This window comes from Halictus rubicundus, chromosome 18, assembly GCF_050948215.1.
Source record: "Halictus rubicundus isolate RS-2024b chromosome 18, iyHalRubi1_principal, whole genome shotgun sequence".
Classification (NCBI taxonomy): Eukaryota; Metazoa; Arthropoda; class Insecta; order Hymenoptera; family Halictidae; genus Halictus; species Halictus rubicundus.
In genome coordinates, this window is record NC_135166.1 from 4,621,527 (window position 1) to 4,645,006 (window position 23,480).

The window sequence follows — 23,480 nt, forward strand, 5'->3', positions numbered from 1 at the left end:
AAAAGAAAATATTTTTACAATACCTACTGTGACAAGCAACTTTAGGCTCTTCGAGGCTGTTCAAAATGACTATTAACAAACCGAGGCTGAAGAAAGAATTACTCAGCACAACGAGATAAATAAAAATTCGTTGTTTTCATGATATCTGCATCGGTAGTTTGGATAAACGGTGGTTTTTACGCGGCAGGTCCTTGGAAAAGGATCGAGAATAACGCAAAGTGGGTCACACAGTCCCTCTAATCATGATTCCGCAGACTGTGTGCGATATTTGTTGATTCTCGTCCCGCACAGAGCCGCCACGTGCTTCCTCTAACTGTAAATCGCGGAGACTGCCTCCTTGGACTCTGGGTAATTAACGTGGCTGCACTTTGCCACAGACGCGGCCGATCGTCCTCGATCCGGCCGCGACAGGAATCGCGGCCAACGCGTGCTGAAAGTAAAAGGGCGACGCGTTGTTAATATTAATGGGGTAAAAGCGTAATTCCTGAGCCGTTCGAAAGCAAGCTCGTCCGCGGCTTGCGAAAGTAGCAGTTTCCTTCTTGTTGCTTTCGCTTTTGAAACCTTCATTCCACAGTATACATTAGGATCCCGAGAGGCGAAGAAATTCGATCATTTGCCCACTCCGTTTCGAAGAAAATGAAAAATCAGAATTACCGAATCTGTAAAAATAACGAATTTGTAATTGTATTTCAATTTATTATAAAATTTGAACTCTCAATTTATCAATTTCTCAAAACGTATTTTAAAAAATACTTATCCTCTGAAAAGTTGTATAGCTTTGACGTCATACTTTTGTTGGTTGCATTTTTCAACATTTTTTTTTCATTTCGTCGCTGGAATTCAGTGTAACATTTTTTTTCGCCATCCCTTTGCGATCAAAGAACTATTCTATCACAATTTTGCAGTTCTTTTCAGTTGCGGAAGAAACGCCCTTTACGTTGCGTCCATTTTGTTCAAGCTTTGAAAAAAGAATGGGTTGTAGAGCATAAAAACGTTATACCGAAAAGCTTTTAATTTCCTCTTGACTGGGTAGAAGCCCAATTTAACTATTTCTGAATTAGGACGTGCTTATCTTTTTGTTGAACCTAATATGAAGGTCGTAATAAATTCACACGTCCTAACCGGAGGATATGTCCTACACGATGCATGTCCAAACCACAGGTCTGCCCGGAACAAGTAGTCTGGGAGATTGTACCATTCAAAAACACTTCTTCCAGAAACTCGAGAATTGTTCATTCTTTTCAGGGTTGATTCCATTAATTAACAAATATTGTGAAGCGTCTTATAGTTTTAAATTATATTTTCAGCACCGTCAACTGTCTCGTTAAGTTTATACTCATTTTCAGTCTCCTTTCTGGACAAAAATAATCGAATGTTCTTAACGATGCGATGATCTCCGTTGTTTCAGGGCTGAGCCTGGATAACAGCAACATGTCAATGTCGTCGGTGGGCCCGCAGAGTCCTCTCGACATGAAGCCGGACACAGCGAGTCTGACGAATGCGGGAAATTTTAGCCCCTCCGGTCCCAATAGTCCAGGGTAAGTATTATCGGCGTAATCGAAATGTTTCGTGACAGACGATCAATCAATTAAACGATGCGTCATTTGTAGATTTGAATCTGCATTAATTGTACTATTGATCTATTGACACGCACGATTCAATCGGTCCGACAGATATCGAGAAATGGTATTCCGACGACAGACGTCGCGAATCGAGGGTATGCCATGCGCGTAGTCGCCCTAGCAGGACATGAGCAAAATACAGTGTCTACTCGATACATGTCCAAAACTCGGGTCTGGCCAGTGACAATTATCGTCTAGGAGATACTTGGGGGAACTTTGGGGCCCATCACAGGGCAATTGGGGATAGTTCGGGGACTTTTAGATATTCGGGACATATATCGAGTAAAGACTGTAAGTTTACTTTTCTTTTTGTTGTGTCTTCCTCTTTCTAACCCTTTATACGACACGAACAACATTATGAAAATAGTGGGGTCACTTCATTACTTCCATTATTGCCACATGACACAACGGCCACATAATTGACGCCACACGCTTTAAATCAGAACAACTTTTTTATGAACGACTTCCGTTTCTAGCTCGGTGCAAGGGGAAATTAGAGTGGGGGCAAAAGTCTTGTTCTGACGACACCGAGTCCAGGTGTATATTTTTTTAACGAAATTATCACGGTTTAAATATCAACAATTTCTCAAGAATGGGAAATTTAGTGTTCGAACGCTTTTTGGGTTCACTGTATGCCAAGGGGTTATGCTTTTCGAGTTCTCTTGAGTGATCGAGAGGTATAAGGGGTTAAAATGGGGAATGACTCTGAATCAGTTGACGATGTTACGAGCTCGTAGCTTCGGCGAACGAACGCGAGATCCAGTGTATTTTGCTCAACCCGGGGGGGGCAGTAGGGTCGTAGGTCGAGCTGTTGTTATTCTCTTCTTTGCATGTAAGATCCTTCAACGCTGGTTGTCACAGCAACCTTCTGAGCACGTCGCCGAGCGGTCAGAACAAGGCGGTCGCACCCTACCCACCGAACCACCCTCTCTCCGGCAGCAAGCACCTGTGCTCGATTTGCGGTGATCGCGCCAGCGGCAAACACTATGGCGTCTACAGGTGAGTCCAAGAACCCTATCGAACCTTATCATTGACCAGGGCCCGCTCTAGGGGGGGGACAACCCGGGCATTTTCCCGGGACGCCAAAATTTAGGGGCGCCATTTTGGCATTGGCTGTAAGTGTGAGAAAAATATTGATGTTTTAAATATTCAATTAATAGAACATTTCAGACTATCCTTGCCAGACAATTTTGCTAAAAAAAAGGTCATTTTGTTCAGCGCGGTGCTTAGTGCTTAAAAAGGGGCGGCAATTTGTTTTTTTGCCCGGGGCGTCGTAACCGCTAGAGCGGGCCCTGCATTGACACAGTACCGCTCTGTCAAAATCTGTACCCAAATTGCGTCGCAAAAATTAAGCGATGACGAGCATACTCGTCATACACAGGGCATGCGTGACCGTTACAACATGGAATTAAGTTGCAGAACATTTTCGCAAAAAGTTATTTCAAGTGACCTTGGGAATCACCCCTTTCAAGGGAGTACAACATTTTTCGGACACCCTGTGTATATTAAGTTTTATAAGAACAGGATATCTTCATTTAACATTTAACTTCATTTAATACCAGAATACATTTTTTAACATTTTTTTTGTTAAATTATCGGAAAGAACTAAAACATCGTGGCGCCCAATTAGTGAATCCTACAAAAGAATCACGTAGTTAATATCGTTCATAAGAAAAGTTACACGATTTAAAAAAAGGAAATTTTACAGGTAGAGCCATTTGAGAATTACCGAAATTTGCAAATTTTTTTCATTTTATTGTATATTAACCAACTTAGAGATGTAAAATAATTCGTTGTTATTTAGATACTAGGTTAATTGTCATGTGCATTAGTTCTAAAGTATACCATAATTTATTAATACTAAAGTTGTAAAGTGTACCATAGTTTAAGATATGAAGCGAGGATCTTAAGAAATTTTCCACGCGGTCATCATGTAGTCTGAGCAGATAAAACCCAGTAATTCGATGATCAAGACGAATCCGTCAGAGGCTTAGCCGTTGCACAGCCGTTTATTAATAATCGGATCGCTGCGAATGCAACGATGCTGCGTTTGCATAATCGCCGAGCGACGAACTTGCGTGCAATAATAAAGATGTCGACGAACCGACGGTTCGAGGCTGAGGGAATCGGCGTGACTCGATGCTATAGTGTTGCTCGATCACGAATTCGGTTGCGGCTCGCCGTTTCGTCACGAACCGCAGAATCCATCTTCCCTTTGTTATTGAACCGGGGCAGCTGCGGCCAATTAAATCTCGTCGAAGCGTTCGAAAATGGTGTGTCGATCGCGGATTGTTACGTACATGCAACGATCGCTCACCCGAGATCACGTGCTCCTAACACGTTCCCGATCTTTTTCGAGCATTTTCACCCCAGAATTAAAAAATCACAAATTTGACGCTATATTTCGATTTGCCATCTGCCTTCTAGAATATGTTAACACGTTCGCGCCGGGTATCCGTGACGATCCCGATTTTGTTATTCGACAAATTTTGTTAAATTTGCAGTTCCATTCTCTGGTCCTGCCATCGCCTTCCAAATTTCTTATTTCGCAATTATTGAGATTAGAAAGATGCTTCCATCGGAAATGATTGTACAGGTTTCTTTATTCCGGTGAATATTATCAACACGTCAACCCCAGAGATTCTTGCAAAATCAGAGTAGTTTAATTAACCCCTTGACCTACAATCTCGAGTCAGACTCGTGATGAAGATTCTGAACAGAGTCTAATAAATATGTATGTTACTAATTTCCTTTGAACCGAAATAAAATTCTATTTTGTCGTAGTTGGTATATATCCTTCGGGGAAAACATAGGACATACAATAAATATAAACTATATCTTTTCTTTTTCTATGAAATTCTAATCATTCTAATCATTATAATCACAAAGTAAATAGTAGCGCAAGGGGTTGATGAAGCCAAAACTAGACATTTAAAATGTATTATAGGGAACGTTGTCTTAACACTTTCGAATTCGAAAGATTCCCAATAAAATTTGGTTTATCCGGATATCGCATAACAAAAATGAATTTTTAAACTCAGTCAAAAATCACTGTCAGTCATATGTGACTGACGTGGTGGTTAAGAGTCGAAATAAATTGGACCGTGTAATTGTTGTAGACGCGGTAGCCAGTTTCCTCGGCAGGTTTAACGACGAAAACTCGCGAATATCGGATTCTCGAAACCGATACACCAGGATGCTAATTAGCCCTGTACACGGTGGCGAACCAAAATGCGATTGGTTCCGCCCGTGACGATCGAGGAGGACTGACGGTCGTTGCGATCTCGGCGATGCATCTGACGCGGCGTGCTAGCCCAGGCCTTGATAATGGCCGTGATTGCTTAATTAGCTGCCACTGGAGCAAAGTGCCTGCACGACCAAGACGTTCGAGAGCCCGTCTCGCTCTTCCCCTCTCTCTCACTTTCTCTCTTTCTCTCTCTCTCTCTCTCTCCCCCACACTCAGTCTCCATCACTCTCTCCTTCTCTCTCTTAGTAGGAACTACGGCTGGCTAGCTGTCCTAACCTCACGAGCCACGGCAAGTCCAAGGTTGCCGGGGCTCTGATGCAACACGCACCGAGACTTTGTCGGTCCTACTAGCTGACGTGGGAGGCAGACACTATAGACAGGGGGCGAATAATGGGATGAGATCGAGTTCTGCACGTGTTCGCGAATTCGGGTCAATTTCAACAACCAAGTTTCACTGTGCGGGTCTCGATTCGTACAGAAACGCTGGAGTTTCGGCGAATACTGTAATAATCTGGAAGGTATAATGGTTCCAGCAGTCGGCCATTTTGGGCCGGTCATCTTAACCCTTAACGGCCCGAAAGTATTTCAAGTTTACCTCAAGGTTACAGAAGAGAAACTGTGGACTCGACATTTTTACATCAAGTATAGAAAGGAAAATATTTATATTATAAATTCGAATATCTATATTATCAACTCCTTGCGCTCGAAGCTATTTTAACTCCAAAATGGTGCAATGTACTCGTACAATACTGAAATGTTCAGTAATTTATTATACACGGCAAATTTAATAACGTAAAAGATATTTTGAACAATGATACGGCAATTTTTAGTGGCGCCTTACAGTCGCCATTCGAGTGCTGAGGGTTAATTAATTTTTGACTAACTCGGTAAGTAAAAGTGCCATGCCGCTTATATGGCGGCATCGGTCCGTTAAGGGTTGATTATTATTTTCTGCATTTTTTGTATGAGATACAGCTGTTCAGCAGGAGGTTTCCAAAGTTTTATTTCCACGTTTTTATTATTTGTTACAGAGTAGAGTTATTTATTACAGAGTAGACAAGAATGTTCGAAGCGTAAAGGGATTCCTAGAGGAGAGGAAATTCTTGGGAAGCAAGACAAAGAGAAATAAATGAGACCGGGACGGCAAACACGCGTTCCTCGTTTCGATACAGATACATGAACGGCCTTTCAGCAACAAAGTGTGTCTTCTTGCTCGCGCGTGCATCGCGTCACGCGTATTTGTCTTTCGTGTAAACTCGTCGAGATCAAACGACTGCCATGGTGGTCCAGGAGGTTGCGTCACGTGTAGTCTTTGCAGTCTTTGCTGTCAGCAGTCGTTGCGTTCAGAGTGTACCGAGGCCTAATTTTCCGCGAAGCAAATTGTTCTCTTGTCAACTTGTCCACCGAACGAGTTCTCGTTTGCAAAAAAATCGTGAAACCTCGAAAAACACCATGTTCAACCACGGGTGCGTGTAACCCAATTCGGGCGAAATTATTGTGGGAAAAATTGGTTTCTGATTCTTAATTTTGCAAGTGCTAGAATTAGGAAGAAGGTTCCAGGAAAAATTATTGAACAAAAGATCAAGTCAAAAATGTCCTTCAACCGATTTTGACCGGAAATGGCTCGTAATATATGGCTCCTTATTATTAAATTAATTTCCAGGGTGCTCGCTCTTAAGCTTCCATATGAAGTCTTTATTTTTTCAGGTTTTTCTTTTTTTTTACAACCAGAGTTTGCGACTAAAAATTCGGAAAAAATTCTGGAATATGTGGTTCGATGTGCTGTGTGTGTCCGATTTTTTTAGAATTTTTAAATGCGATTAAACGGAGAAAATTGGAGAAAAACTCGGTTTTCCTTTGCTCCCCCTAACTACCCTTACAGGCGAGGTGGAGGGCTGAAACTTAATACAAAGGGTGCTTTTTTAGTAAGCTATCGAACCAGCCATTTCCGGTCAAAAGCGACTGCAGGGACCTCTGAAAAAAATATCAAATCTTTGAAAACCCCTTGTATAATCAGAACACAAATAGCAGAATTCAATAGTATAGTGTCGCACTGAAAGAATTGAAAGTGTAGCCAAACGGACCGGGACCGTTTCGCAAAATCCTCGTGTCACTGATAGATCCCATAATGCACATCGGCGGATCGAAACGAGCGCTCTAAAAAGATCGATTTTTCTTCGGCGAATGGATTTGTTTGCGTCCCGTAGGAACGAAGACTTATGCGTCCATCTGTCGCGTCTCGTATTGTGATTCCCGCTCTAAGAGATTTCGTTGTTTGAAAACACGCATAAATCTGCCGCGCGCGCGTGCTACCATCGATAACTCCGAGTCCGCGCGGGCGCTCCAGGATTCGCGAAGGACGAATATTTTGATGCTGAACAAAATCCATGGGATTACTGCGTCGTATCGTTTCTCTTTGTGCCCGGGATACAACGCGGATTTACGGATCAAACAAAGCGGAACTATCCACGGGACCAAGAGACTTCGAATAATAACTCGTACGATATTTATTCTAGGAAAAAATGTTTGAAACAAACGTTGCGCGGCTTCCAGAGTGACACATAGTGCTGCAATCTGTGTTACTCTGCTTCTTTATCGAGACACCAGGGTCACCTTTTTCTAAATAGGGTGCCCGGTAGTTTTCCTCGAATTCGGATGAAGCACCAAATTCTGCATTGAAAAAGCATTACGCCACGCAGGGATAAACATTAATAATTACCGAGATATTCTCGAATTTATTTCATTGTTTAAACATCGAAAGATTAATTTTATCGCGAGCCACCAAAGACAACCTAAGAAATTTTACAGGAGTAAATTTTTGTTACCCCTCTTCATCTCTACATCATTTTTTCATCCCTCTTCATCATTTTTTAAACGTCAAAAAATTAATTTTATCGCGAGCCACCAAAGACAACCTAAGAAATTTTACAGGAGTAAATTTTCGCTACCCCTCTTCAGCTCTTCTTCCTCTACTTCCTGTTTCAATTCATCCCTCTCTCCACATCCCCTCTAAGTTGCAACCCTCTTCTTCCGCTCCTCCTCTAGGTTCCACTCCAATTTCTCGCTCCCTACCGAAATTCCCTTGCCTCTTCTTCCGCGAGCCCTATTTTATTCTCGGTATCACCCCTGAGCAAAGCCTCTATCATTGCAACTAAGCTAGGATTGTATGCGTTTATGACAAAAATCAATTGCGACACCCTGTACGGCCGTAAATTCCATGTTAACTAAGAAACGTCTAAGAATTTGCCCTGGTCTCCCCTACAAGCCTTTGAGCCCTTCGGCCCTTTCCTTCTATTTTCTCTGCAAGCCCTTTCTCGATCTTCTCTCCATATTTGATTCCCTCGCAACTTCCTCCGGAAGTTCTGCCTCGGTTCCTCGCGTCTGGGTGTCTCGGTGTTCTCTTTTTTTTTTGGACAGGTGACACACGATCGAGGGAAACGAATCCCACGTGTAGTTGTTGTTGTCACGCGAGCGAAGACACAGGGAGAAAGGAATATGAAATTGTTGGCCGCGTCGGAGAACAGCCACGAAAATACACGGCGTCCGGCGCGCTGCAACGAAAATAAATTCCTCGCGGAATGTCGTCGCGGGATTTCTGGAGTGGTTCCAATTTTAAAAAGGAAGGCCCTGGCCCGCGTTCCGCTTCGAAAACGCGGGCCATCGGCGGCTTTAACGATCGACGAAAGTGGAAAACGGTCGACGCAGCCCTCGTTTACGACGCACAGAAATTAAATCCCTCGATATATGGCACGCGCGCCCTTTTCCAATCTTATACACGGCACTGCTCTGCCGAAACGTTAAATCCGTAGTCAAAACTCGGCGCCGTTAGGGAGCAACTACGCGATATACAAGGTGTGATCGAAAAGAAAACAATTTCTCGTATTTAGTTTCTTTTCATTTTTTGGGTAGATTGTCGAATAGCAGAGTCGCGCGATCATACTAACACACTGAATCGAAAATTGGCGGATACACAAGGATAGATTCTGAGCATAACATTTCTGAAAACAAAATGGCCGATCTAATACGGAGAATTAGAGAAAATTGTCTGAAAATGTATGAAATTACAGAAATTGGTAATTGACCAATATAATAATAATTCGGTGACCAGCGTTGAACTGATTGACAAAATTATTGGAGCGTAATTGTCTCTCCGAATCGCTACCAGCTGGCCCATTAGTCTCGCCGGACAGAGTTTATACTACGCGTCTTCCGATTGTCTCGACGACAGCGTTCTCGATTACAACGGTGGAAATCGTAAACCGGAGCCACTTTATTCGACGGATCCGTTGTATTAGTCAAGCAGAAGCAACGAAAGAGGGAAATAAAACAACGGGAACGGCCAGTCCCGACGGTGTTTTACGAAACGCGAGTCGTCGTTTGGTTCGGGATGATTCAGTTTCCGCGTTGAAACGCTGAATCTCACCTGTGCTCGTCCTTATCGCGTTGAAACTCTATATTCGGGCTTCGGGGTATCGCCTTTTATCTTTCATCTTCAAGAAAACTAACGAAAACTGCATTCCTTTTCGCATTTATCGTTTCGACAAATTACGGTGACAGAATAATAGGGATTCGCAATATTAAAATTACAATATCTCCGAAAGTAACAGTTTTTCGACAATAACAGATCCGTACATTTTCATACGGAATACCGAGATGCATAGAATAGTGCAATTATACAATTCCATTAAAAGAAATAGGGATGACCTTCATGCGTCCTTCGTGCGTACACTTACAGACAAAATAGCGGCACTGGATTACACCGCCCTCGAAACAGAAAAAGTTTCGTATGAAACATTTTTTCAAATAACGAATCGTCCTGGAGGTAATCGCATTTATTGACTAAAATGGGACACCCTGTATAATGAAGTGTCTCACACTTTTGTATCTTTATCTCTGCTTAGAATATACTTAGTACATTATAGGATTAAATACTGTGTGTCCCAGAAAGAGGTGATTCCTAACATGTCACGTGTCTCGTGAAGCATTGACATTTCGATGACCTTGGGTCAGTACTTTTATACGTAGGATGATAAAAGAGGCTGGTTTAACAAAAAAGAATAAAGTGCAATTGCGCCTGGCTGGTGCATCCAGATACGAAATAAGGTCATAGGAAGTTAAGACGTATTATGCAATATTATTACTCAGAAAAGAGCAGTAACCTGCTCCAGTTCCCAGAATCACCCTGTACAGTAAATTGGCAAAAAGATATATTAGTAAATCGGTGTTGTTCAAACACTTTTTGGATCCACCGTATATCTAAAGAAAATGAAAGTTAATTTTTCGAGCGTTGTAAACCAGAATAGCCCCATTAATGATTCCTGTGGTTCTCGTTGGTCCAGTTGCGAGGGCTGCAAGGGGTTCTTCAAGAGGACCGTGCGGAAGGACTTGTCGTACGCGTGCCGGGAAGAGAAATCCTGCATCATCGACAAGAGGCAGCGGAATCGGTGTCAGTACTGCAGATACCAGAAATGCCTGACGATGGGGATGAAGAGGGAAGCGGTACAGGAGGAACGTCAGCGCACCAAGGAACGGGATCAGAGCGAGGTAGAGAGCACGAGCAGCTCCCAATCCGACATGCCTATCGAGCGTATCCTGGAGGCTGAGAAACGAGTCGAATGCAAGATGGAATCGCAAGAAAACTACGAGGTAAATATTCCAGTTAAATGAAGCGGGCGTACCAGAATATTCTCTCATCGGTTCCACCCCCCATGGATCTAGTCGAGCATCGACGGCGCGTGACCACTCTCGGTAATTACACTTGCAGGCAACACGAGTAGGGCCTTCTTTCCGCTTTTCCTTCGAGTACACGTGACCCTTCTTCTCGGCGAGAGGGCTACTTTTCTTCAACCCTCGTGAAGTACCCGGATCTCATCAACAATCATTTCTGTGACAAGCATTTCATCAACGCTGGGTCATTACACTCGGTGTGGGAAGTGTGGCTAAACTTCACCTTAGGGGACCACAAATTTTGGACCTTTCTTTTATATAAACCCGTATATTTTGACGAGAAAATGCCAGAAATCCAAGTTTTAACGTTAGCAATTCACTAGTTTAAAAGTTACACGTGTGTAAAGTTGAGCGATTTTAAGTGTTTCTGACAGGTAAGGGCGCCGCCATATTGGTATGTACTCAGATATCGTCCAATGAGCGGAGCCGCCGGGAAGGTTGGTCAGGGAGTTGGGAGTCGCTGAGTACATACCAACATGGCGGCGCCCTTACCTGCCAAAAACGCTTGGAATCGGCCAACTTTAAAATCAGTGAATTTCTAACGTAAAACTTGAATTTTTGGCATTTTCGCGTCAAAATCTACTGGCTTATATTTAAAAAGTCCAAAATTTGCGACCCCCTAAAGTAAAGTTTAACCCTAAATTCAAAGATTTTTATATCTTACAATGCCTATTGCTTTCTAACGCGTCAACAGATTTCGATGAAACTTTGTACATGTATGTATCTTGCTTATAAAAGACATGTTTGGAATTTTCATTACAGGCGCAGATAGAAAACTTAAAAATCGCGACCTTTACTTTCTTCTTCGCAATTGCGAGCACTAGCAATTTTTGGTAAACCAATCATTCCAACATCTCTGCATCCGATTCCAAAACAGTTATTCGAGTTTAAAGAGTGTACTTTTAAAGAGAATCCTATTTACACTGTGTACCGTTGCCTGCAAGCGTAGTAGCATGTGAAACCACAGAATCAGGTGGCGTCATCCTGTATTAGAATGAACCAAACATGATTGGTACCGATCCTAAAGAAATGGAACTCTGCTACTCACTCTTCCTTTCTTTCTAGTCCTCGATGACATCTTCAGTGAATTGTTCTGATCGATAATTGAATAGGATTGGACGCCGCCGGTCCGAAGAGGATACCTCGGGCGAATTAAACCTAATCCTGCGGAATTAAACGCGCAATTTTTCGGCCTGGAATTGAATTTCGTGAGTCGCTCTCTTGGACGACCTCGTTCAGTCGTGTTTACCGTGTTTCTCGGTGTTCGCGACTTGCTCTCGCGTCACGATAGTCCCGCGAACGAAACAGACTGGCCCTCCCGGGGGGTCACGGGAAATCGAATCATTTAACATTCGATAGCGACCCGAACCGAATGGATTAAACCCGTTTCAGATATCCTTTATCGGCTGCCCGATACGGGAATTCGGAGATTGATCGAGTCGCTGGATAAAGAAACTGCTCAGAGTTGTCGGAGGACTGTACCTATAGAGAGTGTCCCAAAAATGTTGTACTTTAATTCCTGAGATCATTTGAAGTAACTTTTTCCTTTGCGAAAATTTTCTACGTGGCTTTATTACGGAGTTATTAACGAAAAACACGGACCAATCAGAGCGCGGCTATAGCAGAGTCCCGCCTTCGCGCTGCGCGTGGCGTTGGCATTGGCTGAGTCAGAACCCGCCTACTGTGTCCGCGCTCTGATTGGTCCGTGTTTTTCGCGAATAACTCCTGAACGATGCCGCGGAGAACATTTTCGCAAAGGAAAAAGTTGTTTCAAATGACCTCGGGAATCACCCTCTTCAAGGAAGTATAACATTTTTCGGACACCCTGTACAACGGACTCGTGTGGGAAGAACGTTTTTGCATTCAAATAGATCGATCTGTGACTGTCGCCTGCATTCCCAATAAGGATCGTCCTCTAAAATTAACTGTTGCTGCATCCATAATCGAATAGCTTTATTCTTGTATGTTCGCTGGAAACGATCACGTTCGCTCAAATTGATCCGGTGACCGTACCGGATCTTTATGCAAAATAAAAAGTGTGCGCATCAGTTGCAAGACACGGGAGCTAAATATAAATTTATATTTTTTCTTTTGTGTTCAATAATTAAACATTAATGACATCTTTACTCTATGCTTACCATACGAAACTTTTTAGTTGATAAATTGAGATCGTACCTCGTCCTGATCTTTATAAAGTAATCCATGACAGTTGGAATTTGCGTAACGATCCGCGGTCTAATTGTTACATATCAATCCGATAATTTTGAGCAGACTGTTGTCGCGAGCACTCGTGTCGAAGAATATTGACCGTCAGAATTGTACAGTACTGTAATCCCATCAGAAGGGACGTCATCGAGCTGACCCTTCCATGGTAAAATAAAACCAGCCCTCCCGCAGAAAACACTTCGAACGAAGCGACGGTCTTAAACAATTAGACGGTCTGCTCCGAGAACATTGTTTGACGAATCGGGGCGCCTATCAACCGCACGACAGAGCACAACGCTACTTTCTCTCTCAGAGCTGGGTACATTTCAAATAAAAAAGTTTTGTTATTGCATAAATCTCCTGGTCTCACTCCGATATAGCCGACCTGTATTATGCTACCTTCCTCGGCAACGTTCGGCAGTGTATCAAAGAATACTATGTCCTGGACGATACATGTCTCTGGGTAGACCCGTGTTGTGGACATATATCGAGAAAGACTGTGCACGTAACTGTGCCATCAAAATTTGCTCATGAATTACTTGTAAAAGAATATTTCGAACGAAAATTGTGTGATGTCCAGCGGAATTAAAAAATAATCAAGGACTAGTAACACAAGCATCCTTAACACAAGCGACGCAGAAAATATTGTTCATTGATAGATCTCTGATCCACGAGAGTCTTTCTGTCTTTGACAGAAGAATATCTTGGTATCTCTTTTTAATTTGGTATTCGAAAGAATCTCAAGGTAACCTTCACATCTCGATAAAAAGGCGAAACATAGAAAAACTAATTATTAAATAAAATTCGAAGTAGTAGTATATAATAAAGTTCGAAGAAAAGTAGTTTACGAATAAATGTAGGTGGCACAGTTACCACGATTCGCCCTGTAACTTACACTTGTAAAGTGAAATATACAGGGTGTCCCGTGTACAACCGAGAAGGGGGTGATTCTACGTGGATAAACAAGTCGAAAATGTAGAATAAAATTTTTTCATCCGAAGTTTCGTTTTCGAGATAATCGAGTTTGAAAATACAGCGAATACGCGTTATTGTTCCATAGGAATAGTCTGACACGTCTGACCATGGCCAACCAATTCTACTTCCTGCATATACTATAGCACGCGAACTCGACGGATCTTTAAACTCGATTCTCTCGAGAACGAAGCCTCAAATGAGAAAATTTTATTTTTTATTTTCGATTTGTTTCTTCATGTGGAATCACCCTGTATGATTATTTCAAGTGAACCAACGCGCAGCGGCCTGGAAGCCGCTAAGAAGTGACCAAAATTCGAAATTTCATGGTATCTCTCTGAAAGTTGGTAATTAAATCCAATCTGACATCAGAAATTCAAAATTCAAAACGGAGGATTTGATACTGCAATAAAATAATTAACAATACAACGAATGTAAAATATGATAAACAAAACACAGTAGTAGAACGCATTATTTAAACATCTTTTTCGAACCTTTTTCGACATTTAAATTATTATAAATATTTCGGCAGTTAAATAATCAAAACACACAAACCCAAAAAGAATAATATTTTAGATTTTGAAATTCTGCATTGTTAAAATATAGGGAAAAAAATTTCCCAAACTCTTAAACTCGAGAAATTGACTTTCGGCCGGTTGTTCACGGTTTCCGGGATCACAGTGCCACGGCTTGGGGAATGATCTCTGAAAATATTTGCATTCTTTTCTTTCAAGTACTAATTTCACTCAGCTCTGGTCTCTCTTCGTGTTTGTCCTGGCCCCGAGCGTCGCGCGTCGTGCCGGTTGTTTTTCGTGGAATGGTGTGCGTAGCTGTTCTACGAAACGCCCCTTCAATTAATACAGCATCTCTTGTAATGCACAGAATGCAGTGTCGCGCATCTGCGACAATCAGCTGTTCCAGCTGGTAGCGTGGGCGAAGCACATCCCGAATTTTACGTCGTTGCCACTGGAGGATCAGGTGTTGCTGTTGCGGGCCGGATGGAACGAGCTGTTGATCGCCTCCTTCTCCCACCGATCCATCGAGGTGAAGGATGACGGTATCGTGTTGGCCACGGGGATCACCGTCTACCGGGACTCGGCGCACCAGGCTGGCGTAGGCACGATATTCGATCGAGTCCTCTCCGAGCTTGTGTCCAAAATGCGCGACATGAAGATGGACAGGACCGAACTTGGTTGTCTGAGGTTGGTCATCTTGGCCTTACCGTTTATATCGCGACACCACTGCATTATATTGAATCGTAACATAAATTAGTTCGGTTGCCTTCGATGTCTTCTCATTCGTTAACACTAGGTTTACGGAGCACTAAAAATAACTATTTTATATTACTTTATAAAAATAACATGAATATATGTATCAAAGTTTGTAGCCATTTTATAAATAATATATACCCAAAGAAGTCAGTTTGTTAAACAATTGCTCATGAATGCATTTTGACAATCTGAATATTCGCAATTTAAAAATAGTAGCATCCGTCATTTTGACGGGGTCCCGTAAATCTAGTGTTAACAAAGTGGAGGGCTTACCAACAATCGGTGATAAAATCGTTAAGCAAGTTTTACTTAATCACAGTTATCTGCATTTGCAATCGGTCACGACGGAATCATTGAAATTAGAACATACAGTGAATTCTCTATAAACGTCCACTACAAGATTCTGGCGGGGTCATATATCGGATAGGAGAAACTATTATTTGATTTTAGAGGCCTCGGTTGCCCAGGAATATGCATTTATATTTGCAGCCGAACTAATTCATGTCACAACCCAATAGCAAGCTTAAATACCAGTACAGTAATATATACTCAAAAAAAAAAAAATTCCAAAAAGGTGGGATCTCGGACTGAGCTTCGAGTGGACCGATTGAAACTTGCGAAATCCTTCGGTTGAATTCGCAGAAGCCACCTTCGCCCACTTAAGCGTCCGCATTCGGGACCGAATGCGGACACTTAATTGTGCACTACTGTATCTTCGAGTTTAAATTCGTTAAAGGTTAATATCGTGAATTGCTCGACCGTAGGGCTATCATTCTCTTCAACCCGGAAGTACGAGGGCTGAAGTCGATACAGGAAGTGACGAAACTACGAGAGAAGATCTACGCGACCTTGGAGGGTTACTGTCGCATGGCCTGGCCCGAAGATCCAGGCCGATTTGCGAAATTATTGCTACGTTTGCCGGCGATCCGATCGATCGGTCTGAAGTGCCTGGAGCACCTGTTCTTCTTCAAGATCCACGTACCGATCGACGAGTTCCTCGTGGAGATGCTGGAGTCACCGTCAGACCCTTAGGAGCAAAAGGTGTGCCGCGTGTTGGGGCACACCGACCTTTAAGAGAACAAGAAACTATAAATATGAATATAAATACAAATATATATATACATATATATATACAGACCTACCTAACAAGCAAGCAAAAAAAAAAGATGAAAAATGTAAAAAACAAAAATACGCAAAACTGCATTCAAGATAAAATCGCGTTAACGATTCTCGAATGGTACCTACACAAGGTATATACGAACGTCGAGCAGCGAGCTGAAATTTACTTACACACCTTCCCTTCTCACCTCTATTATTTATGATTTTGTTAACGCATCGTGCTCGACCTCGCGACGGCCAATCTTTCGGTCGATTCGTATCGATTCGTATCGAGAGCACGACGGAAGTTGCAACGATGCGCGCGGATTGCGTGAACGGTAGCTCCGAGTCCTCCTGTTGGAGCGGCTGGTTCCGTGGAAGTTACCGCGAACGATCTCTGTCTGTTTAACACGTTGACTGCCACGTGGTTTTAGGCGTGGTAGACACGTTTTTAGGTTTTATTGAAAATACCTGTCGTTTTAGAGAGTAATTGTGTATATTTAAAAAATTGTCGGTGTCCCGAAGACGCCGTCCGGGTTCTCAAAACAAAACGGCGTAGGGGAGAAGATTCGTCGAAAACGTTTTTTTTATACATATTTATCTGGCAGTCAACGTGTCGACGCCATCGTTTGAGCAAGATTCCCTGTTATAATTATGCGACTTCGTTACTGGATTATCTTCATTCACTGGCTCGGTTGCGCTCACGTTGAACCCTCTGGCACCCTCTGCAACCATGGAAGTTCCTAACACACTCGCTTCGTTCTCGATTGTCTGTACAATGCTTCTCGGCGATTTTGAGTTGTTCGTGAACCTAATCATGTTGAAACCGTAGCGCTAGTTCGTCGCGTGTAAATTAATCTGTAAGTATTCCCTTGTAATATGCAAGTATATATAAATGATATAAATGAGATGTAACGAAGAGTCTTGCTTGAACGCATTACAGAAACAAAAAGGAAAAAGAAGAACTTGCGCAAGTCTTTCAAAATAGTTTGACAAACTTGTCGAATCCTCTGCAAGGTCCCCAACGTGACTGCAATCAACGCGAACAAGTTCTCGGGTATTTGTACATTCCAACTCTGCCTCGATCCGAATCGTCTCACGAAAGAGATACGTTTGCATATAGATAGATATACATACTTGCATAAAATGAGAGAGAAAGGGAGAGAAAGAGAGAGAGAGAGAGAGAGAGAGAGAGAGAGAGAGAGCATGCGCGTGTGAGAGAAAAGGAGAGAGAGAGAGAGAGAGAGAGAGAGAGAGAGAGAGAGAGAACACGTGTGCAACGGATAATTTATTGTTTTGTATTTTTAGAATATAGAAAGAGATCAACTTACTAATTCATTAATAATTGAATGTATTGTAATAGTTCTTTTTTATATATATATATACACATATATATATGCATACAGCTTACGTCTGTAATAATGTATGAGAATCTTAACGAACAGAGAGACGATATCTTGTTCTTAAGGTATCGAGAATCTTTGACATTTACTTTACTTCTTTTTTTTTTATATTAAAGAGTGATAGTTTCACTTTCTGATGCGATAAATTGCACTAAAAGTCTTTGTTTAAATAATCATAGTGGCCCTTGGTACCATATTTCTGCCCTTGTGTCCAATTATTCTGTTCTACACGCCGCCATGTGTGATAGCAATCACGATTTATATTTCTCAATGGTCTTCTGTCCAGTGAAACGATTTCACTTTCCTCTGATAACTATAAGCGTTCTCGGAACCTCGACGAGAAACAATTGAAAAATGTATATGGTTATCCTCTAAAATTTAAACATGTAGGATTCAACCGTTCAAGACATAACTATATGACGGAAACCTTACTTTGTCGTTGTTAGCAATTTACAAAAATCTTTCACGATTCGAACTGAAGGATGTGAAAAAGTAATGATAATTTTTTACTTTAATCTAAAGTATATATCCGTTTTATCGCATGGCACTTTTAAGTAAACAAAATTTACATTGGTAGTTTTAATTGGATAGAGATCGAAATTCGTTGCAATAAATTCCAAATTGTATATTTTAGCCCTTGTACTTTATCAATTAGTTTAAGGATGCGAAATTAAATTAGAGGAATATATATACATATTATATGTATTTTATAATGTTGTTGTACTGACCAATTGGTTTCCTATTCTGGAAAGCGCGAGCAATTTATTTATATCTTCTTTTATATAAAATATTTTTAACGAAGTTGGCTTTATTATAATACGATTAGAAATTTCGTAACGAGAAAAAAAGTTTTCATTCGCATCCTTCAGTTTTAATCACCTACATAAATTAATATAGTACTCTAGAAAATGTAAGGAACCATCATACTTACTTGGATAATATAAATTATGCTAATATTAAATATTATTAAACGTATTTCTATTTTTGCGTGAATGCTTACGATTGTTAGTTGTTGGTTATTGTTATCTATTTGATGAGAGTTTTTAATGTTATGCATACCATGAAAGAAACACAATATTAAATTTCCGATTTTCCTTTTGTAACATTACTACAGTTGTGCTGTTCATTTTAGATGCTTGTTGTGTTATTTATTACTATGCTCTACTAAATTACAAGATTGAAAACCTTGGAAGTTACACAGCTTAATTTCTACAGTTTTTAAATCATTTCTAGCGAATTAATACAGTTTATAGATTTCATAAACCGATACTGTATCACAAAACTGTATAACTGATACTGTACAACAGTTTTGTAATTTATCCCCTAGGTAATATTTAAAAAATAATATTCTCTTTTCTTTATACTCAGTCTGAAATTACATCTTGACCAAAATTACCTCTGAACGAAGCGCATTTTGCAGTCACCTCATCTAATTCCTCAATGTAATAATAAAAGAAAACAAATAAGACGTAAAAGACCATTTGGATTGGAGGGCGTGAATGCTTGCTACCTGTGAATGAAGTTTCATATAAAAATATATAAATGTTAAAACGATGATATCTATACATACATATAATATATGGATATATAAACGGAACTCTTTCACAAACAATAATGAAAACCTCAGTAGTAGTCAGTAGAATAACAAAGATAATGGCAGAGATAATTATGAGACGTGTCCTACAATCAGATCATTTGCTTAAGGTAAGAGGATTCAAGAGAATGAAATCTGAAATGCATTGAAAATCTGTTAAATAACAGCATGCTTCTATGTATGAAGCGATTGTACAATGAACCGTGTATGATTGTAATTGATATAAACTCGATGCTTTTACCATACTTCTTTGAACTATCATAGAGATGGTATGATGCTCAAATTGTATGTAGTGATGTTTTACTTAGTAACAGTGTCCTAGAGTGGAAGAATGTGGTGCGTTGTAAACTTTCTGTACAGTGACGCAGTAGTAAAGTAAACGTGGAAAATAGTTTACTTTATATTTATTGCATTTGTTATTTGGTACTTAGAAGATCCTTTACCCTTAACGTGTCTGAAACTATCGTGCACAGCTTGTAACATACGACTAACACTTTCTGTATTTCGTGTCTGCGTATTCTCTCAATGATCGAGAAAGAATATCATTGTCACCTTAAAATTTGATGAATGGTTTCCGTTTGATTGAAGTTCTAAACAAAGTTTCACGCACCCCTTCTACATAGATCAGTACAAATAAGTTTAATATAAATAATAATAAAATAATTGTTTGATCTTACTAAACATGTAAGGTACATCCCATTTAAACAGTAGCTGGTGTCCTACTAAAATATTGTACCTTCAATGAATTAAGCTACAAGCCAGAATACTAAATCCTTCTGTGTATATAAATGTCATAAACTTTATGTATTGATAAATGCTATATTTAATGTCAAATTGACTCACACAACTGCCGTTACGAGTAACTGTTTTCTGGATAATGGTATGACCCAATAATCCATGTTCAAACATTTTCTTCATTCGCATCGAAACGACAAAATTCTATATACATTTTATAATTTGATTGTATGTATATTGACAAAATATCTTTACGTAAAACCTGTATTTTATAAGAATGTTGTTAGAAAAAGAAATTAAACATTGCTGTTTGGAAACAGATATTCCATTCTATAAATGATTATTAGTTGTATTGATAAAAAATGTTGCACCATTTTTACTTGTTTCAAATTGTCATTGTTCATTCATTTGATAATTCATGTCGATATTATTTCAAACTGCCTTAGTTGTCAATAACACTACGTATGGTTGTGCTAAGTAGGTAAAGAAATGAGTATACATATGTATACATGTACATGTAACAAGAAAGTGTACATTGTACATATGTACTTACAATTTTCAAAATACATGAACGTAGACATGTTCAGTCCATCTATTACTATCACTATCTTTAAGCTGCAACTGTCAGTTCATGATTTGTTGAGGGAATATAGCTCGCGTGTTTGTTGTAGCTCATTTTTGGTACATATAAATTGTTACTACAATGATTAAGCTGCGCTTTTATATGTGTAAACGCGATACTGTTTCAGGTAACGGTACGATGAAAAATAATATTGGAATACCAAGGATTCAGCATTGAGGTGGTAACTGTTTTATAAAGAATTAAGAGTAATATATTCACAAAAGGATGCGTAACAGACGAAGAATATATAAATTATATAAACATAAAAATGAAAGAGTGCAGGAGCGATAGTAAGAAAGAATGGATGTTGGTGGAAGTGCGATAAGTCATTATATATGAATGTACGTGTAAAACAGTATGATTAGTAACAATCTTTGATTTAAAAAATATGATGTACGGTCTTGCGTCAAGAGATAAATAGTCTATTCTGACTTATCTGAATATAATATTTTTATGAAGCGAATGAAATGATTTCTCCATTCCTATATTCACCTACGGACTCGTGCTACTCCCTGTATAATACTTACTACGATTTAATTAGGAAAATCTCAGTAGATATCTCAAAATTTTTTTTTACGAAATAAAATAATTCAACATCGATTTTTTGTTGTTACAATAAAATGTAGGTAATGGGCAGTATTTACGAAAACGGTGTTTTATTCGTGATGGACATGATACAGTATATGCTTCTCACATATTTATTATTTACTGACAATTCTTGATGTTAACAGTAATTACAGACATACTTTGATATTTCCACAGCTGCAAAGTTCTTTCCCCATCTTCCAGTTTTTGTCTCATAAATAAAGAGCTCCAATAATGTCGAATAAAAAAAATAGATAGAAAATAATATTACAAACGTCACAGTGAATCAAATACAGTTACATTGAGAGGGAATCCTATATTATTTTTCCTTTCAGTCACGCCATATATACAATTATTACTTTCTTTGATATTGTTGTTCGTAGGTTCTTCTTTTCACTCGAAAAAATAAGTTAACTGCTTTGTAAACGTGAGATTGGAAGTAAAATTGTGTTTTTCTTTAACTAAATTTCACAGCTTTCCAGCATGTGTACAGTCTTGGTTTAAGTTTATCTGAAAATGAAGAAACAATTAGTATATTTTTTGTTCTGCGTTTATTATAGATAAATTATTTAAATATTGTATTAAAATATCTGGCTAAAATAGGCACTATGTTTAAATGATTCACCATAGCGAGAATCTGATCACCAATTTTCTCTTACATGCTTGTGCAATGCCAAATACAATTAATCCATATATAAGGCATGAATAAACATGTGTATTTAAGTTTATATACCATACAAAAAAAGAATGCTAGTAGTAGGTTTTAAACTTACAATATCTTTTTCCATAATTTATTGCATATCTAAAATTATTTAGAACTTCTCTTCTTCAAGACCATGCTTGAAGAACATGAGTACAGGCACGGATTCACCATCAATGTCACGATATTCCATTAATGCCACCAGACCATCGATATCCATAGATTCACCAGTGAAAAATTGCAGATCCTTAAAGCGACTCAAAACGTCTTTCATGACTTTATTGGTATTCGTTTTGAATACGTCCACCTGATCGGGTGCTTTCTCTTCCAACTTTGCAACTAATCTAATGAAACATATAATTATTAGATATATCACATAAGAACATAGCAAGAGCTATATTAATATTGACAATTACTTTTTCATGTAATCTTTCAAATAAAGAGTATAAGATTTTTTGTCATTGAATGCATAAGTTTCTTGGAGTCGATGATTTAAAACTACATCTACTCCGCTTTCTACAGCTACATCTGTGCCTTCATCAGCTTCCTCTGCAGATGGATTGAATCCAGCGATTTCTATTTCTCCAGATTTACGAGTCACAGTCTAGTTTTCGGTAATGAATAAACAATTATTAGTCAGCGATAATTTCATTGCTTAATTCTATTAAATATTTAGTATTTTACACTAACCTTGCCATATACTTCATACATAACATCATCAATCAGTTTCATCTTATAGGTGTCTGAGAACATCTCATCACCTGTAATACAAAAATTTAATCAAACTAAATTAAGTACTCCAATCGCAAATGTGATTATTAGACAGATATTTATGCAAAATAAAAAGTTATCTGAATTGCAGCAAACTAGAGCGAAATTGAAATTAATCTTCTTTCTTAATATGTTTAATAGGTTGAAAATAATGTAATAGTATTTTAAAATTCTTTTAATATTGTTACTGTTTTAAATTGCACCTACTCACTTTTGTCATAAATGCATAAAATCCGCTGTCTAGTGATTATATTTTCATAAATTAATCAAATTGAAATCTTGAATTTGAATTGAAATTCTTTCGAGATTTTTCATTGTTGTGAATCATTGCTCTTGAACAATCTTGCGATCAAAAGGAATTAGTTCAGACATATGGAGAGGTTATAAATGAGAATGTTGAATATTTAAATATTAAGATTACACATCTTTGACTGTGTTGCATAGGTATAACGTACAATCCCATTTTAAACAATTACATACTTGTAAAAACATATTTTAAGAATATTATTATCAAAAAGTCGGTGTTCGTAATAGAAACGTCAGTACGAAACCCACTTGAATGAAACTCAACTAATTTAAAGATTAATATAATAAATAATGAAAAAAATATTAATTACACATGTTACTTGAGATTATTCTGAAGAAACTTACCGGTGAAAATATCTTTGTAGATCCTCATGGTGGAAGATGGAGAAAGATTTAATTACAGCTAAACTAAATAAGATACAGTCACCCCGACAGAGCGAACCGGAAGGGAGCGATGCTATTTGAAGAAGCAGCCAGCTTCACTACACACTCATACCAATATGTAAGATTTAAACTGATGATGGTTAAACCATACTAAATTCACAAATATTTTCTATTTTCCTAATTTTTCTACATTTATCATTATAAAAAATATAAACTAAATATTTTTACTTATTTTTGC

The 23,480-nt window shown here is 39.2% G+C and overlaps 3 protein-coding genes across 8 annotated transcripts in view; 2 read left to right on the forward strand and 1 right to left on the reverse strand.

Moving 5' to 3' along the window:
- The window catches only part of Usp (retinoid X receptor ultraspiracle), an 83,059-nt gene extending 66,930 nt beyond the window's left edge, over window positions 1-16,129 (forward strand). For 3 of the 6 annotated variants that reach the window (XM_076803172.1, XM_076803169.1, XM_076803170.1), the window contains 6 exons: window positions 1,409-1,538; window positions 2,460-2,621; window positions 10,209-10,515; window positions 11,709-11,804; window positions 14,656-14,975; window positions 15,809-16,129. In XM_076803172.1, coding sequence (XP_076659287.1) covers window positions 1,409-1,538; window positions 2,460-2,621; window positions 10,209-10,515; window positions 11,709-11,804; window positions 14,656-14,975; window positions 15,809-16,076 — 1,283 coding nt within the window. In that variant the 3' untranslated portion in view covers window positions 16,077-16,129. The remainder of the gene's footprint in view (window positions 1-1,408; window positions 1,539-2,459; window positions 2,622-10,208; window positions 10,516-11,708; window positions 11,805-14,655; window positions 14,976-15,808) is intronic. The other 3 variants (XM_076803171.1, XM_076803173.1, XM_076803174.1) reach the window with 3 other exon arrangements.
- Window positions 1-21,332, forward strand: part of LOC143362762 (uncharacterized) — a 174,187-nt gene extending 152,855 nt beyond the window's left edge. Inside the window, exon 7 of the transcript XR_013083691.1 lies at window positions 17,388-21,332. The gene's annotated coding sequence lies outside the window, so the exon portion shown is untranslated. The remainder of the gene's footprint in view (window positions 1-17,387) is intronic.
- Tctp (translationally controlled tumor protein) lies at window positions 21,136-23,359 on the reverse strand. The gene is made up of 5 exons (XM_076803205.1): window positions 23,204-23,359; window positions 22,472-22,542; window positions 22,198-22,385; window positions 21,855-22,125; window positions 21,136-21,591 (listed from the first exon to the last, which is right to left on the reverse strand). Exons 1-4 carry the CDS (start codon window positions 23,229-23,231, stop codon window positions 21,894-21,896), a joined length of 519 nt encoding a protein of 172 aa, XP_076659320.1. The 5' UTR covers window positions 23,232-23,359; the 3' UTR covers window positions 21,136-21,591; window positions 21,855-21,893.
- Window positions 23,360-23,480: the final 121 nt, after the last annotated feature.